At 37.2% G+C, this 18,673-nt stretch overlaps 1 protein-coding gene across 1 annotated transcript; it reads left to right on the top strand.

The window, feature by feature from the left end:
- The first annotated feature begins 2,999 nt into the window (after positions 1-2,999).
- Positions 3,000-18,331, top strand: LOC104598671 (transmembrane emp24 domain-containing protein p24beta3-like). Its single transcript, XM_010260851.3, has 4 exons — positions 3,000-3,414; positions 16,404-16,590; positions 16,732-16,839; positions 17,831-18,331. The coding sequence occupies exons 1-4, from the start codon at positions 3,199-3,201 to the stop codon at positions 17,962-17,964; spliced, it is 645 nt and encodes a 214-aa protein (XP_010259153.1). The 5' UTR covers positions 3,000-3,198; the 3' UTR covers positions 17,965-18,331.
- Positions 18,332-18,673: the final 342 nt, after the last annotated feature.

Raw genomic sequence — 18,673 nt, 5'->3', positions numbered from 1 at the left:
TTATCCAACTATGGTTTATGATCCAAGTTTTCTGCTTGACAATTTGACATAAAGATCAAACACTGTTACAATGTAACGATGTGGTAGATTGCATGAAGATCAAATCCTCCAACTCTGGTTTTTATGATCCTAAGTTTTCCACGGTTTTAGCAGGAGACATGGGCAAGTGGACTTGGGATGGCCTGATTGCCTGATGTTGGAGGTCTGAATCTTCTTTTGACAGAAGCGGTAAGCCTGTCACTACACTAGAACAAAATGGTTATTAACATAGGTTTGCCTTTGAGGTTCAACAACCATTGAGGGAAAACATCACTGGAAGAGACGTTAGATTTGAATTGATTATGCAAGTAAAAATTGCCAGGGGTTTCTTGGCTGGTTCTATATCATTAGTGAATGGTGCATTGGGGAAATTGCGAAGAGCATTGGGAAACAATTTTAATATGCAGGGATAGATGGTCATTGCATTGAAATTGCCTTAATATACAAATTGGGAAAGTAATACCTATGTTGTGATACTTGGACGGGACACAGAACCGGTTGCGACATAGGTCAAACAGGCCTGACCACTGGGTTGATCCAGTGGTCTTGATATAATGAATAAAAACGTTACTAAAATATAAAAATACAAAAAAAAAACAAAGCACAAAATCTGAAATTACATATTATTGTATAACAATAAAACAAAACAATGTGTTGGCTCAGGTAGAGTTTCTTTCTTCATATTCATGTAGAACTCGGATAATTTATATGGCAGAAAAAGATGCAACAAAGACCAAGAAAACGCCATTATATTTATTTACGATATATCTATTTATACCATGTAGAGGTGTCAATCCGGCTCTGCTTTCCACCCTTGCGATATTTTGGGGTGTCAGCCTGGCATGGGCCCGTGCCATTGGCCAGGCTGGTCCGCAGGTTGAGCCTTAGGCCAGGCCAGGCAGTGGATCAAGTCAAGCCATATTTTTTTAAAAATGTTGAAGAAATATTGAAAATTTTAATATAAATTAAAAATAGACAAAAATAAAAAAAAAAAGATCTTAAATTTTTATTTTTTATGAATTTTTATGTATACAATTGTTTATATATGCAATAATAAAATTATATATATTTTATAAGTTGGGATGGGCCACGGGAGGCACGGCCTGCTCGGTCGTGTTGTGCCATGCCAGCCCATAGACCTACAACCCCAGGCCTAACATGACCCATACAATTGTGTTGTGCCGGGCCGGCTCAAAATCGTATTGGTTGGGGGCAGCATGACCCAATTTACACCTCTAATACCATGTTATCTATGCCATATGAAGTACATATTTTATTGTGAACGCCGTACAAATTAAGGCGGTGTTTTGTATGGCTTTCATTTATTTGATAAACAGTGTCATGTCATTGCTAAAACATCATTTATTCCATCATATTGATTTATGTGCGCATCAACCATTGGGGGACATTTCATTTTAAAGCTTTTTCCAACAACTGAGCGTTTATTCACTGTTCTTCTGATGTGGCGCCTAATGGCGCTCAGTTGTCAATAAATGGTTTATCAAATACTTTTCTCGGTTTTGAAGACAAATAAAGTACAAAAATTTATTTAATAAACGGAAGCTATACCAAATACATACTAAATCACTTATTTTGTTTTATCCTTTTATTGCTCTTACACTATTTTACCAAGACAAATACTCAGTTGTAACCTAAAATAGTATATCGGTTAAGGAAACAAAAATTCAAAGAAAAAATCAAAATATTTTAAACCAACAAGATACAAACAACTAAAATAATTAATTTGAATAATAAAACATATTCTACAACAAAATCAAAAAACATATAAAATAACATATCAATAAACCATCTTATCATGGCTTAAAAAAAAAACATAAAAATAATAATAATAACCATCGTATCATGTAGATGAGTCTCATGACCTAGTTTCTCCGTTCCAATGCTTAGGATGGCGTTTGATTCCATTGTTGTTATCTGAAAATCAGTGCTAGTCTCATGACCACATTGTTGAAATGCCGTTTGGTTCAATCGTTTGTTTCAGTTTGTGTGAGAGCCATTATTGGGGAAACTTCTTTTTAACAATCCTCAACACCAAGGCATTTTTTTCTTTGAGCTTACGTGACATTTAACTATGTTTGGTTTGAAGGAAAAAGTAGGGAAAGACAAGGAAACCTTTACAAACTTTGTATAGATTTTCATACCTCTCCTTTCCTTTCCCTACCTTTTCCTTCAAACCAAACATAGCAATAGTGCCCAATTGTGAAAAACATTGAAAAACATTTTTCAATCGTTTTTCTCATTTTTCAAGATGAATGTTGTAGAAAACATTATTAAATAAATAGCAATCGAACTAAACAACTCATAAATTATAAGGCATGCTTCTACTAATTCATTAATAGAAAGAAAATTTTGTCATTTCATACAACATTTGCAACAATTTCACCTTGGTTGTGTTTGGTTGCATTGCACTAATACAAATGCAAAATCTTGTTTTGGATTTTACTTTATTCTGCTTCATGTCTTAATTTACTTCATTTGTATTGCAATCAAACAAAATATTAAAACAAAAACAGGTCAGAATTTATACTAAAATCATTTGCACTATCATAATTTTGTATCAGTACAAATTTATTTGCATTGAAACTAAACACAGCCTTAGGCTCAATTTAAAAAGAGTAAGAATGCAAAACCTTGAATTTTGTATATATGTGCACTATACAATTTGTATGTATACTCTTTCCAAATTAATACAAATACAAATATAAATATGCAGTATAAATACATACAAAAATACAAGATTTTTCACTCTACATATTTTTATTTATTCTCCTTCCTTATAGTTTTGATCGGAATATAAGTTGTTATTTGTTTAGTTTTTCACTCTTTTGAAAAGAGAGGAACCCCATCCATATGTACTCGTGTATTTTAACAGGGGTATTTTTTGTATTTTCACAAGGGATGTGCCCCGTTTAAATTTGGATTTGCCCTAAACAACCCTCATTCTCTTTATTTTGGTTTCTATTTCTATTTTGTAACCTGACTTTTCTGACTCAACGTAGGAAGAGGAGGAGCTCTCCAATTAGAACCTTAAGAAATTTGTAACAGATCGAAATAACAGTTGGTTCTCTCTCTCTCTCTCTCTCTCTCTCTCCATATTCGTTTCAGAGCTCGAAGAGGTATCAGATTAACGTGAAATCGATGGGGCGGAGGAGGTTCGGATCCGTGGAGATGTTTCTGTTTCTAGGGCTTCTGCTTAGCTTTTTTCGCCATCTTTCCGCTCTTTCAATTACTGTAAATGACGTTGAGTGCGTGTACGAGTACGTGCTCTACGAAGGTGATTCTGTTTCCGGAAACTTTGTTGTTGTGGATCACGAGATCTTCTGGAGCTCGGATCACCCCGGCATCGATTTTACTGTACGCATTTCAATTTCCCTGATCTTTTTATGTATATATTTAACTGGTTTATTCGCTAGGGGTCATGTTGAATATCAGTTTCTATTTTTCCTTTTTAATAGTATGAAACAATCCATGTTCGTTGCTGATTTGCTATCGCGTCGAGTTGGAACTATTTATCCCCATGTCAATTCTTTTGCTTCCCCTTTTTTCTTCGTTTTTCTTCTTGAATTATTATACTGAAAATTTCATGCCTTATTAGGTTGTTAGTAATTATGTTTTGAGTTTTTTTAGCTTTTCCTTAGGCGTTAGTCTTTCTGGTTGAAATCTTATTACAATTATACTGCTCTACTTTGATTCCTGAAAATTCAATTTAAGAAAGATGAAGGGTTATAATAGGAATCGTAGAATGGCACAGTCATCAATAGCAATTTTAAAATTCTGAAAATTTGGAGTACAACCCCCCAAAAAGGGGCTATTACTTGGTGTTCAGCTAAAATCTCGGCAAGCGTGAGAACGCTGGTTCGAGTTTGGGACCAGCCGCTTTCTTTGTGCAACCAAGTGCCAAAAGGTTAGGTTTGTATTCAGTCCACCTCTCCCTAGACCACCCAGATGGCTATGACCAACATCGTGTAATGGACTTTTAACTGTCCCCCCTCCCCCGGCAAAAAAGAAAAAAAAGAAAGGAAAAATGACACAAAAACTTGGGGTAATATCTTTCCCCTTAATGGTACCTGGCATGTTTGCATACAACAAATCCCAGAGGCGCCATCTTTTTTTGGTTGAAAAGTTTAAAGTATTGAATTGAATAACTGAAAAGATAAAATTACAAATGTCCCTGTATACAGTACTGAATCATTGTATACAGGGATATACAACTTGATCTATGAGATGTTATGCACTCTGTTTAACTTATGTTTTGAAAAAGAGTTTACTTAATCCCCCTAAAAGTTTTATAAACAAGTGGCCATGAGTATAACCTACCAAACATTTTCCCCTTTGGATTCAATTTATGATCGAATATTCAACTGTTCCATTCGGTCCAAAGGGTCCAAAATACTCCTACCTCAAATAAACCCAAACACACCTGCTATCTCCTTGTCAGCGTAGGAAAATGCGATTCCCTGATTCTGGATGTGAATCATAAGGCACACATACATCATTGTCCGCTCCCTTGATTCTTTCCATGTTAAAAAGGCAACCTTTCAGTGTTGCATGGACATAGAAATGGGATTTGGAATCCGATGTGTGTCCAAGAGTCTGACTTAGCAAGAGATGAAAACATGGACTTGCAGACTTGTCCATGGAAAAGTTTATAATATTTAAACAATTCATGTTCTTGATTCTAACATTAAATACCTATACATACATCATTATCTACCCCCATGATTCTTCTGCTGATATTGCCCTTTGTTACTAAGTGACATTTGAATTTTGATACAAAAATGGATTCATCTTGCAGATCATCTGTTCTTTTATGTCAAATAAGCTAGGAGATAAAAAGGAAATGTCATGTAGAAGTGCCCTCAAGAATCCATGGAGTGTTGGACTTGGATGTATGTCCGACATGTTAGGTTGTCAATTTAGGAGAGTCCATGCAACACTGCCTTGGATGACACTCCCACCTTCCAGACTTTATGGCTGGGATACAGCCCAACTTCCATTGGTTCCAACATCCTAAACATTGACCTCACAGAAAATGTCCCCGAGTTCTCCAAAGCTCAAATTCTTCTGTTGCCTACCGCTGGTTGGGGTTGTAACAATTTGGATAAGCTGCAAACTCCACTAAAGACTCAATTGTTCAATCACTTAAACTCCTTCTGAACTCAGGACATGATGTTGCTTCATCATTGTGTATCTTATAGCACTCCACCACCCTCACTTCGTTGTCTTGTGCTATTGCAAAAAGAGAAGAAAGAGGTACTAAAACGCTACTCTCCAACCCACACATCCTTCCAAAACCTCACCCTTTCTCCATTTTCAACCTCAAACTTGACTCCACTTTGAAAAAGCTGATGATCCTTCTGTACTCCCCTCCACTGCACTGCCATATGAGGTGTTCACCTCACCAGGGTCGCATTCCAAATCATAGTTTTCAAGGCCCCAAGGTGTGACTAGGTGAGAAGGTGGCACACCCTAAATCCTAGGGTAATTCCCTAAGTTCCATAGCAACTGGTAAACTTTCATTAGTAATTATCAATAATCTTCATAAAAAAGGTATAAAGTTCATATTAAAACATAGAAAATCAACAAATTCGTGAGAAGAAAAAGAAGAAAGAAAAGAAAATTCAGAAAATATTGTGGTGAAGAATGCATTGATTGGACAAAATCTTAAGTTCTTCCTTGCCTATCAGTTCAAGTTTTGAAGTCTCCAAGGGTTCAAGACAGCATACACCAATGTGTGTGTTGATTGAACCCTAATGAATAAGAAAATAATAAAAAGAAAACACTTTATTAAGCCACAAAATGAATAATTTAGTGTAATAATGTCTATTTTATTATTATAATCTGAAAAATAAAGAATACAAAAATATTTTATAGTGCCATATAAGAAATAGCTAGGCGCTTAAGTGAGGTGACCCTCCATGGGCCTCATCAACTAGGTGCCTGCCTAGTTGTTGTCTTGACTATGTTCCATATTTGCTTGATATAATCTGTTTCTACAGACTTTCCAGTTCAGTACTGAAATGTCAGAACCATTTGCCCAAGGAGAGTTATGTTAACCTTTTGAACTGTCCTAACCCCCAACCCTCAGCCAGTGTGAATGCTTTTTAAGTTTAGACTCTTTGATTTCTGAGCTACAAGAATACCCCATATCATATTCTATTTTGATGAAATTATTTTTCTTAGCAGCTTGAAGCCATTTGACCTTTTCTGTTGTTATCTTCATGATTTCAATTGCTTAGTTATTGTCAGTTGTTCAACTTTACTTTCAAGGTTCTGTTCATTTTAGGTGCATGTCAGCCAATTCTGTGACTATTTTATTTGTCATTGCAATTCTAGCCTGACAAGCCACTTCAGTTTTTGTTCCTTGTTCAACAAAAGAAGCTACTGTAGGTGGAATTAGTTACAGGATTTTTGCATTAACTTTGTTTTTAGATAGGTGATTTTTGCATTAACTTAATCTGGGTATTCTGCCTTAATCTGATTGAACTCTGAATAACTAGCATTCTGACTTAGTTACTTTTGATCTGGTTTTGGAATAATTATCTAGACAGCTTAGTCATTAGTCAAAACAGTTATAGACCAAAACGGTATGGAACTTGTCATTAAATCTAAGTGCTTCCAACACTTATCACCTATCTATGTTGTACCAAGGTGGTTGGTAGTCCTAAATACCATACTAGTGTGGGACTTGAATGACTGAAAGATGAGTTTAGGGTAGATTGGGATGAGCCTAGAGGTGATTTTAGGACTAAAAGCAAGGATTGGTTAGGTTAAGAGAAGTCTTGGAGCTTATGCAATAATTACAGATTTGTCGCCATTTACAAAATTGTGAAAAGTTTCAAATTAGAGAAAATAGGTTCAGCATTGGAATTTTCAATGAAACTGTATATGTAGGTTTGTCTAGGGTGACCGAGTTTGGTATGATTTGAATTGCATTTTGTACAAGAGGACAGAAATTCTGTGGTATGAAAAAAAAACTCAAAATTTAGGTAATCTAGAGTTTCAGGTGGAGATTTGGGATAAATTTTGGTAGACTTAACATTATGAAGATCTATATGGGGTGTCCAAATACGAGGGCAGTTGGAAGTAATTTGGCAAAAAAAGGATGAAAACTGCCAAAGCAAGATTTTTTTTGGTTTTGGTGTAAATTGAAGATTAAATGTACCTGGATCAATTTCAATCCTTTAGAGATGCTGAATCAACTCCTTGGTTGAAGAATTTGATAGCTGTCAATGATTTTTTTTTTGGTAATTAAGAGCTGTCAACGATTGTAATGGTTGTTTGCAAAATTAGAGAGAAGAACTAGGAAATACAGACTCATTCCAAGATCAATCATCACATGTTTTACTCAAAATACATACATATACTGATATTTTGTTACACACCTTTATATAGACACTTTAGAACTAGGAAACATTGAAATTAAGGAAACATATTAACTTCCAAATGGCTAGCCAATGGATTTGAAACTTTAAATACAACTAACTATAGCTAGACAAATCAAGCTACAAAACTGGACCCCGCAGACATTTAAAATGACCTAAATGTCCTGCTGTCTAAACATACAGAAAATACATGAACACCCAAAAAATTGAAAATTTGACTATTTGGCTCCTTTATCAAGATGCTTATGAATAAGTTGATTGCCTGGGAAAATGCATCATGTGTACTGGCTTTTTAATTGGCTCCTGTTTACATCTTCTTTTGCTAATGCATCAGCTACACTGTTGGCAGATCTTGGGGTCCAATAAAAGATGCCCTTAATTCCCAAGGTTATCCAAGCTGCATCAATCAAAAATTATTTTGATGACATCTCTGTATTGGACCAGAGGCTGTTTTATAGATGCTTGTTAATTTTTCTTGTAGATTTATAGTGTGAATGTATTAATTTAGAAGAGAAAAAGGAAGAAAAGTAGAAGAAAGAAAAGAAAACACAAGTTTTGAGAGGGAAAAAGTGTGGGGCATGCAGCCTCCTATTATTTATATTACCTCATAATACACCAAAAAGATGAGCATACCCCTAGTCATGTACAGCAAGGAAAATACTCCTATAACTTCCCACTAAAACATGGAAAACAGTAATAAAATCTGCCCCCAAAACTGAAAAATAACATATAGCTTCCCCCTCAAGCTGAGCAGAGATGGTAATCATACCCAGCTTGTCTAGAGTATGCTCTAGCTTAGACTTTTGTAACACCTTTAATGAACAAATCTTCAAGCTGCTGATCAGTCTTAATGCAAATTTCATCAGACAATGCCTAATTATCACAGTCTAATACTAGTGACTTGTCAAATGATGCCTAACTCTTCAAGCAAAGATTATGATTAAAAAAAAACTTCTGAGTTCTGAAGTGTCATGTGACATTGGCTCTCTATGCTCGGCTTCTGCATTGGATATAGACTATTTCTTTACACTTTCATGATACCAAATTTCCACCCATGAAAGCACAATACTTGGAAGTGGATTATCTTTCATCAAGTGACCTTGCCCAGTATATGCATGTTCAAAGAGGAAATCAAATGTTTTTTTTTTATCAGTAACTCAGAAAATCGATTTCAATAAAATTAAATAAAGCAGTACAACCAGAAGTTGTGAAGGAAACAAAGAGGACACCAGATGTCCAAACCCACAAATATTCATATAGGCCCAAAACATATACTGTCTTCGTACCCCTTGTCTAGCCAAACTATCTGCCAAACTGTTGGCAGATCTTCTAACCCAATTAATTTGAATCAGCATATCCCTGGAGAGACTTTTGAATCTTCTAAGGCCATTCCTTAGGTGCCAAGAGACTCCTTCCCCGTTTCTTTAATTAGTCCACAACTGTTGTGGAGTCACCTTATTAGCCTTTCTAAGCCCAACCGTTTTGAGAGAAAATCAAATGTTCTTGATAAAAAGAATTGTTTTTTTTTTTCAATTAATATGCATGCTGAATGGTATATAAAACCAGGGAACTAGGCAAAGCTAGTTTTTTTTCCATGAAATTCTTATGACCTAGGCAACTAGGCACTCCACTGTTGCCCAAATTTGCATAGACACCTTGACAACTATGCCTCGCTCAAAGTAGTCATCATGTCCATTAGGTGGGCAATAATACTGTTGCTCCACATATTTGCAATATTATTATCAACTCATATGTTTCTTTTTTTGATAAATAATATCACATTTCATTAAGATCAAGAGAAAGATACAGTCCTTTGGAGAGGCACGAGATGCCGCCTCTCCAACACAGAAAACCCAAAAAACAAAACTATAAAAACTATAACAAGGAGTACATGAATGCTACTACAAGATTACAGTTTAGCCCAGAACAGTGTTTCCCTATTTGTCCCTTGTTTTGCCAAAGTATCAGCAAGAGAGTTCGCTGATCTTCCCACCCACTGTACTGTAACAAACACGTTTCTTGTCAGCCATTTATACTTCTTTAGCTCGTTCTTGTAAATCCATGTAACCTTCTCTGAATTATTTAACCACCCCACTACTTTTTAGAGTCCCCCTCAATCAGCACCTGCTCCATACCCAATTCTTTTGCAAGAAAGATTCCTTGTATGGTGGCTAACAATTCTGCCCTAACAGAATTCCCAACTCCCAACGGGCCAGAGTAGAGAAGGATAACCTCTCCAGCCTCATTTCTTAAAACTCCTCCCAGCCCAGAGGGCCCTGGGTTGCCCTGGCTGCTCCCATCAAAATTCAGTTTTAGAAAACCTTGTGTGTGTGTGGGGGGGGGGGCAGTTTGTAGAAACCCTGTCCTTTATGGAAGAGCAGCTTGCTACTGCTATCCAGTTCCTCCGTAGGTCATTAAAGGAGAAGGAATGAAATAGTTTCATAGATTTTAACCAATGTATTGCCCTGTTTAAAATGCAATCCTTCAATGCCTGGCTGCTCCTTTCCTTCTCTTGGAATAATCTTGAATTCCTTTCTTCCCACACCGTCCAGATCAACGCTGCTCTTACACACCTACACATTCTTCTTCCTCTTTTATGGGGCCATGAGAAGGTAGATGAATTGAATAGCAAACTTTTATCTGTTGGCATCTCCCACCTACACCCAGATAGAGATAAAAGCCATCCCCAAAGCTTTGTAGTGACATCACATGATAGAAATAAATGATAACAATCCTCACCATGAGATCTACAAAGGGCACACCAGTTAGGAGAGATACAAATAAAGGCTCTTCTCTTTTGTAGGTTATCCATGGTGTTGACTTTCCCATGGCACATTTCCCTAGAAAAAGCCATTACCTTAGGGGGGGACCGGCCTACACCAGACTTCTTTGGAAGGGAAAACCTGTTGAGGGGAGGTATTACAAAGTGACTTAAAAAAGGAACCATAGGAAAATAACCCTTTGGGGGTGAGGGGCTCAAATCCTCTTGTTTGGCAAAGAAGGATCCAACCACACTTTTTCAAGGAGGCAAAGCAAATTAGCCAAACAAATAACTTCCTCATCCCTTAACCCTCGACGAAAACCCAAGTCCCAAGACAAGGCCGAAAATTTAACAGAGAAGGAACTTTGAAATTGCCTTATTTTTAAACCAAGAAACAAAAAACAAGGAAGGAGAAAGATCTTTAAGAGGGAGATCCCCAACCCAAGTGTCTTCCCAAAAACGAACAGAAGTCACGGAACAAGTATCATACCTGACACAACTGAGAAGCTTTGGGAGAATTTTGTGGATTGCACTCCACGGTGTTGCCATGTTAGCCCTTCTTGATGCACTAACATCCCATCCATTCTCTGAGCATCCATGAATACTCTTCACCACTTCACGCCAAAGCCTCTCTCGCTCCAAAGGCCATCTCCATAACCACTTCCCTAGCAAAGTCTTTTAATCAAAATTCCTAAACCTAATCCCCCTTCCTCTTTGTTTCTACCCACAATCTCCCATCTGATCAAATGATCTTTTTTCCCCTCTCCTGGCTCCCAAAGGAAGTCTCTCATCAATTTTTTTTTTTAATTTCTTCGCTTCCCTAGGCGGTAACGTAAAGTAGGTAGGTTTGTAAGAGTAATTTTTCTTCCACACCTCTAACCTCTTCTCAAACTTTTCTATGACTGGAGTCCGGGACCTACTCTCACTAGGATTTGCCCCTAATGGAAGCCCTAAGTAGGTCATAGGCCAAGAGGAAGTAGAGCATTCAAGGCAATGTGCAATAGCCTCACTCTCTTCATTCTCCAAATTAATCCCTGCCATGCAGCTCTTTTCTAAGTTGATTTTCAAGTTGGAAATTTCTTCAAAGGTCTTAGTCAACTCCTTCAAGTTTCCCACCTTCTCACTAAAGCCTCCATCTCAAAATATCATTAAATCATCTGCAAACTGAAGATGGGTAACTGGAACTTGGTTTCTGCCTATTCTCCAACCCCTTATGACCTTTTCCCTATCAGCCCTAGTGATAATTTGACTAAAAGCATCAGCTACCAAGGTAAAGAGAAAAGGTGAAAGGGGATCCCCTTGCCTAATGCCCCTACATGCTAGAAAGAAGTCCCTAACCACTCTGTTTACTAGGATGGAAAAGTGACAATTACTGATACAACCCATCATCCAACTGCACCACCTTTCCCCAAACCCACAATTCCTCATCACCTCTAACAGAAACTGCCAATCCACCAGATCATTGGCTTTCTCTAGGTCCAGCTTACAAGCAAAACCTCTTTTCCTAGATCTCTTCATTTCCTCCACGCATTCATTTTTTTGTACTCTACATAGGGGGTGCAATTACACCCGCTCACTCTAGAGATCCCCAATCCCAATAAAACAAAAACTACACACTATATTGTAATGTAAATAATCTGAAAATACCTCAGAACAACTTTAGAAACTGCTTAGTAAAACTGCAAAAAATTCCCTCTAGTATTTCTTAGTTTCAGTAAAACCATATGATCCCTTCTTGGGCATTTATCTTCAATGAATCTTCAAAAAACATCTAAAACCAGATAATTTGATGCAGATTTATCAGCTCCTTCAAATCTCCATGCAACCTGCTCATCCTATAAACTGCATGAGCTTAACTCAGGAACCTACTTGAGCTTGCTTTAATACCAATGTGTTTATTTCTCTTGTAGACTTAGAGTGTAAATGTATTTATTTAGAAGAGAAGGGAAGAAAAATGGAAGAAAGAAGGGGAAGAGAGTGTAGATTTTAGAAAGGGGAAAACTGCAAGGTGCACAGCCTCCTATTATTTATATTATCTCATAACACAAGGAAAAGACAAGTATACCCCTCACTGTGTATAACAAGGAAAAGATTCATATAACCTCCCATTAAGGAATTAAAAAAAAAAGAATCTGTCCCCAAAATGACTTTATATGAGGAAATATAAAATGGACTTTTATTCAAACTCAAAAATTAAGAAAGCTAAAAAATAACATACATTTTTTTATCAGTTGAAAAATAATATATATTTCAATAGAGATATTCTTGGAGAGGATGAATTTGCCACCACATATCAATATGATGCCATCAATAGAGAATGGAGAAAATACTTCCAAAGTTTTTACCCATTGGGTGACCTTTACAGAAAAGTTTTCCATTAAGGCTTTTTTCTTGTAGCTTTTATCTTCATAATTTCTGTTATTCCTTCGCAAACTATCCATATGGCTACTTCAGTGCCCATCCAGATATTTGCTTCTTTTCCTATGAGGAGAGAAAAATGAAATGCTGTGTTTATAAATAATTGCAAAAGCCCTTTCGGTGAGACTAAGAGAGGTTCTACATTTGGTTATATTAGATGAACAAGGGGGGTTTTCATAAAAAAATGCCAAATTTTGGATCAATGCCTCATTGTTAATGAAGCAGTGGAAGATTCATGAAAGTCAAGGAAGAATGGCTTTTTTTGCAAGTTGGATTCAGAGAAGGCTTATGATCATGTGGATTAGTGATGTTTAAGATGGATCATGTGGAAAATGGGTTTTGGTGGGAAATGGATCAGTTGGATAATGGGTTGCCTTAGAGCTGCTTACTTTTCAGTCCTCATGAATGGTCTGCTTAGAGGCTTTTTAAGGCGTCAAAGGATTTAAGGCAAGGAGATCCCCTCCCCACCTGCTTTTCGTATTGGTGGTTGAATTCATGGGCCGTCTATTTAAGCACACTGATGAAAAGGGATGTTTTAGAGGTTTTAGGGTTGGAAGTGATGTGAAGATGATTTCCCATTTGCAATTTGCGGATGATATCATTATTTTTGGGGGAATGCAGAAGTCCTCAGGATGTTTGATTCTTAAAAGGACTCCTTGCTATTGTGGAGAGAGAGTGTGAGCTGAAGATTAATTTGGGCCAAGTGTAGTTTAGTGGGGGTTCATCTAGAGAAAGGTGAGTTGGTGGAGAGTGCTAGGGTATTGGGGTGTGAAGTTACAGATAGGCCAATTAAATGTCTTGCTTTGCTGTCGGGTGGGATTCCAATGGAGTTGTCATTTTTGGGAGGTAATCATTTGAAAGATTTACCTAAAGTTTATGGCTTGGAAGAAGAATTATATCCCAATGGGAGGAAGGATTACCCTGATTAAAGCTACTTTTTCTAATCTCCCAGTTTACTTCTTTTCCTTATTTAGGGTCCCTATGAAGTTAATAAAGAGAAATGAAAAAAAAAAATATTTGGTATTTTTTGTGTGAACCAGGGAGAGAGAAGAAAGGCCATTTGGTAAATTGGGAAATTGTTACACAGGGTAAGGAGTGAGATGGTCTAGGTTTGGGGAGATTAAAAGAAAAGAACTCCACTTTGTTAGGGAAATGGCTCTAGAGGTTTCGAAAGGTGGATAATGCATTGTGGCATTTGGTTGTTGGTAGTCCTATATTGGCAGTAGGGATCTATTTGTCATTATTGGTAATTCTTTATTTTATTTAATTCTCTAATCAATCAGATCCGAGTTATCTAAGTTTAGACACTCCATTCTTTATTTTTCTCTTATTTAGAGCATCCTAGGCTAATCATAGTTATCAAAAGTATCCATGGGATGAATCCTAATGGGTGGGACTGAGTCTTCCAGGAATCACACTCTTAGAATTCTGTAGAAAGCTATGGTGTCCATTTTGCCTATTTTCACTTAGCATATTTGATACAACCCTTAATTGGGGAATAAGGTGAAGTTTTGGGAAGATCTTTGATAGGGAGACTCACACTTTTTTCCCTCTTTCCCTAGACTGTATAGCCTCTCCTTGTTCAAAAACAAGTCTATTGCTGACATTGTGACCTCTGATGGTCATATCTCTTGGAATTTGGGTTTGAGGAGAGTTTTACTAGTGAGTGAAGAAGCTGAATCCTTGGAAGTGCATAATTGATCCTTGTTTGCTTCCTTTTTTCGGTTTCCGATAAAAGGGTATGGTCTCACTGTTCATCAGGCAGTTTTCTGTTCATCTTTCACTAAGGTCTTTGTTTCCTCTCTGTTCCACATCCAAATTAATCCCACCCCTTTCCCTTGGAAAACTTTGCGATTGATTCTGCTCTCCACCCCTAAAGTTTTCTGTTGGGAGGCCACTCTCCAAATCATCAGCATGTATGATAGACTTCAAAGGAAAACGAATTGGGTGCTTATCCCCACATGCGTGCATTCTTTGCCTCAAGATCTGAGAAAGTTCTAACCATCTTTTTCTTTCTTGTCAATATTCTAGCCGAATCTGGCATCATTTCTTGTCCTTATTTGGGAGAAGTCGGTATGCCTCACAGAATACTATTGAGTTGTTGTTCTGATTATGTGGATTGTAAAACTAAAGATTGAAGTTGATATGGCATAGCGTAAGGGCAGCAGCATTGTGGAGTATTTAGAGGGGAAGAAATGCTAGGGTGTTTGAGAATAAGGATGATAATGTGGAAAACTTAATAGAGCTGATCAAAGTCAGAGTGGCATATTGGGTGCTAAAATGGAGGAAGAAGTGATTCCCTGTTTCCATGAAACTACAATTAATATTATCTAGCATCATACTCTGATACCTGATTTGATAATTCATAACAAGGGAGAGATTGAGAGCCATTCATTAAAAAAAAAGGGAGAGATTGAGAAGGATGTCATCCATAGAATTAGAGCAGGATGGGCAAAATGGAGGGGTGCTTCTCTGGAGTTTGTGATAGGCAAATACCACTTGTATTAAAAAAGGAGAATTCTGTAAAACAGTTATGAGGCCAGCTCTGCTGTATGGAAGACAATGTTAGGCAGTCAAGAAACATGTCCAAATAATGTGGCAGAAATGTGTATGCTGAGATGGATGAGTAGAAAAACTGGCAAGGATAGGATCAGAAATGAAGTCATTTGAAGGAACCTAGGAGTAGCTCCAATATGTAATAAAATGAGAGAAAGTATACCTAAGGTGGTTCTGTCACGTGCATAGAAGACCATCAACTGCACCTGTAAGAAGTGATTATTTGCAAGTTGAAGGGGCTAGAAGAGAGAGGTAGACCAAAAAGGACATGGATAGTAGAAGTAAGAAATGATTTAAGAGCCAATAATTTAACAATGGACATGACATTAAACAGAATGAAATGACAAAACAGGATTCATGTAGCCGACTCCATATAGTTGGGATAAGGCTTGGATGATGATGATACTCTTCATTAATAGATTTGCTATTGTAAGGCATCTGTCTAGTGTTGCTATACATACCAGAAAGGCAACCTTAGATAGAACAGCGGACCATCATATTCTTGAGCTTGGAAGTTATTTTCAGTTGTGGGTAGTGTTATGTTATAGAAGGATCTCACCAAGAAATTACCAGAGTTATTCCATCCTTGGACCTTCCTATCTACCTGGTCAATACCAAAGTTGGTATTTTGGAGTTTCTGGATTAGTTTAACCACAGGCCAATCTCCAAACCATTCAAGTTCCTTCTAACCTGTGGGCCCCACTACCATGTAATTTGGTCTTACCTAATTGTCCACATAATCTTCCTTATTCTGTGCTATAGCAAACAATGATGGAAAAGTCTCACATATAGGCCTCACATCACACCATGTATCTATCCAAAAGCTTACCTTTTTACCATTCCCAACATCATATTTGATGCCTTTGATAAAATGTTAGTAAGTTTTTTCAATCCCTTTCCAAAATGGATAACCATAGGAGAAATTAACCTCACCTAAATCCCACTTCATGTGTCTGTGTATGTTTTATTTTATTTTTTCTTCTGTATTTAGAAGTGACTACATAAGCTACACGGTTGTTCATTGGATCTCCAAAGCCACTTCCCACTGCTGTTCAATCATGCATTTGTTTTCATTATCTATGTGTCAAAGAGTCCTTGTCTTATTCATGCAATATCAATTTATCGAATTGTTAATGTTGTCTTGTCCAATTATGCCTGCTGCAATACATATATTTTAAATATATATGGATTTACTATTAATCATAACCCTTGGTTTCACACAGGTGACAGCTCCTGGGGGTAATGTGGTGCATACTTTGAAGGGAACTTCAGGAGACAAGTTTGAGTTCAAGGCCCCACGGAATGGAATGTTCAAATTCTGTTTCCATAATCCTTATTCAACTCCAGAGACTGTTTCTTTTCACATACATGTTGGCCATATCCCCAATGAGCATGATCTTGCTAAAGATGGTTAGTTCAATTCTAGAATCTTGTGTGAAGATCTACTTGCTGGATGTTTTGCTAGTTTTTCATTATTCCTTTATCTGAGGCTAATGCTTATAATTCGATTTCTACAGTTTTATTCCTGTTAACTTTTTATTTCTTTTTCAGAACATCTGGACCCAATAAATGTTAAAATTGCCGAGTTGAGAGAAGCATTGGAGGCTGTTACGGCAGAGCAGAAGTACCTGAAGGCACGTGATGCTCGGCATCGTCATAGTAAGTCTCTCACTCCCCCCTCCAGTCTGAAACAAATTTTTTTATTCTGGAACACAATTATGCTAATATCAATATATCATGTTTTCACTATCAGCAACCATTAATTGCCATTACATCCCCATCACCCATCTTTTGTTTCTGGTGGAACACATCTTAAATTATCTTCATTTCCTTGATTGCAAGTACAATGTAGGTATAGCCCCTCTATAGTTCTTTTGTTTCTTCTTTTGTTTCTTTTTTTTTCTCTGGGGAAATAAGATATATATATATATATATAGCCATTAGGCGGATGTAGTCTTTCTCTATTAAAAGCTAGCAAATAGCCTTCTCATTCTTGTGGTACACATGCGGGGGGAAGGATCCGTATGCATGGCGTACGAAGATCCCTCATATACCAAAATATGCACATAGGTAGGTTGTCAATCAGTTCTATTCTGCATCTTCATTTTTATAGGCCACTCAAAAGGATGCAATAAGTTAAATGTGATGTTCATCCTTCTACGTCAATTTTGGCATTGATTTCATGAGGACTGACGAAATCAATGCTGTAGATCAAGGTTTTTAAAACTGGACCGGAGAGGGAACCGTTCTGGGATCTGGTTTCCAGGTTGAATGGTCCAACCGTCCGGTCCGAACAAATAGCCCACTCTGACAGAAAAAATAATAAAGGCCAAAAACCGTTGTTCGAGTTGACAGTTTGACTGCCTGGGTCAGTGGTTCGTTGACCAAATCAATGGTTTTTGGCCAAAAAGCGGTTTGGGGGTAAAACGGACCAGTTCCCGGTTTCTCTGGTCTGACAATCTGGTTCAGTCCGGTTTTGAAAACCTTCTGGCTGACTGTGCTTAATATCAATGGAAGAATCCTCCTGAATCACAGTACCGTTGAATTGAAGAGTTGCTTGGTTATTGTTGCTATGTTGTTACTATTGTTGCTGATGTTATTATGCTGATTATGACAATGTTCATGGGATCTTTGTTTGTTCTAATTGCAGCCAATGAGAGCACCAGGAGACGTGTTATCTTCTATACACTTGCAGAGTACCTTCTGCTAATTTGTGCAAGTGGACTCCAAGTGGTGTATATCCGCCGTCTGTTTAGCAAATCGGTTGCTTACAACAGAGTTTGAGTTGAATCCACCCTAACAATGTTCCTTGTGTTTATTTAATGACTAGAGAAAATTTTGAGCTAAATTATAGAAGTTCATTGTATTAATAAATTGAAGTCTTGGGTCATAATCTTTATTTCTTTATCCGCGCCTCTGTTATGTACTGCCCATTAGCGTTTAATTGATTGAGGAGATGAATTGCTCACCCCTCTTTATCAGTAAGCCTGTAATATTTTCAAATACTTCACTCAGGCGTCAAGAAAATTGAAAATCGAGACTGGCGGGAACGAGGGCAAGCTGATTTACCTTGCATCAATACTTGTTGGTTTGATATGGTCCAACGTGTTTCAGTTTTTGGTGATACCAATATCTTCCAGTTTTGATAAAATTCTTCCATATCTACCTTGTATCTGTATGTGTTGTGTTTGTATCAGTCCAGATCTGTCAATGCTCAACTGCCACAAATGGTTACAAAGCTCATATTCAACTGTTACAAATGGTAGCAGATCCACATCCAACTGTTTGAAACTGCTGCAAATCCTTAACCATCACAAAGCACTACAAACCCAAACTCAGTCATTTCAAATTGATACTCGATAGTTTGACAAATTGTTATAAATCAATTGATATGGTTTTTTTTTTTATTTTTTTCTGAATCAAGACTTTCCATTGGAAGGGAGCTTTGGCTCCGGAAAGGTTACAGAGATAACAGGACTTAAAAACCAGAATA

This window comes from Nelumbo nucifera, chromosome 6 (assembly GCF_055504915.1).
Source record: "Nelumbo nucifera cultivar China Antique chromosome 6, China Antique-T2T, whole genome shotgun sequence".
NCBI lineage: Eukaryota > Viridiplantae > Streptophyta > Magnoliopsida > Proteales > Nelumbonaceae > Nelumbo > Nelumbo nucifera.
This window is presented reverse-complemented; position numbering and strand designations above follow the sequence as displayed.

Bases quoted from the DNA above. Each gene is read 5' to 3' on its own strand.
- LOC104598671 (XM_010260851.3), top strand. From the start codon at position 3,199: ATGGGGCGGAGGAGGTTCGGATCCGTGGAGATGTTTCTGTTTCTAGGG. The intron at 16,591-16,731 runs GTTAGTTCAATT...TTTCTTTTTCAG, and splicing joins GCATGATCTTGCTAAAGATG to AACATCTGGACCCAATAAAT. The intron at 16,840-17,830 runs GTAAGTCTCTCA...TTCTAATTGCAG, and splicing joins TGATGCTCGGCATCGTCATA to CCAATGAGAGCACCAGGAGA.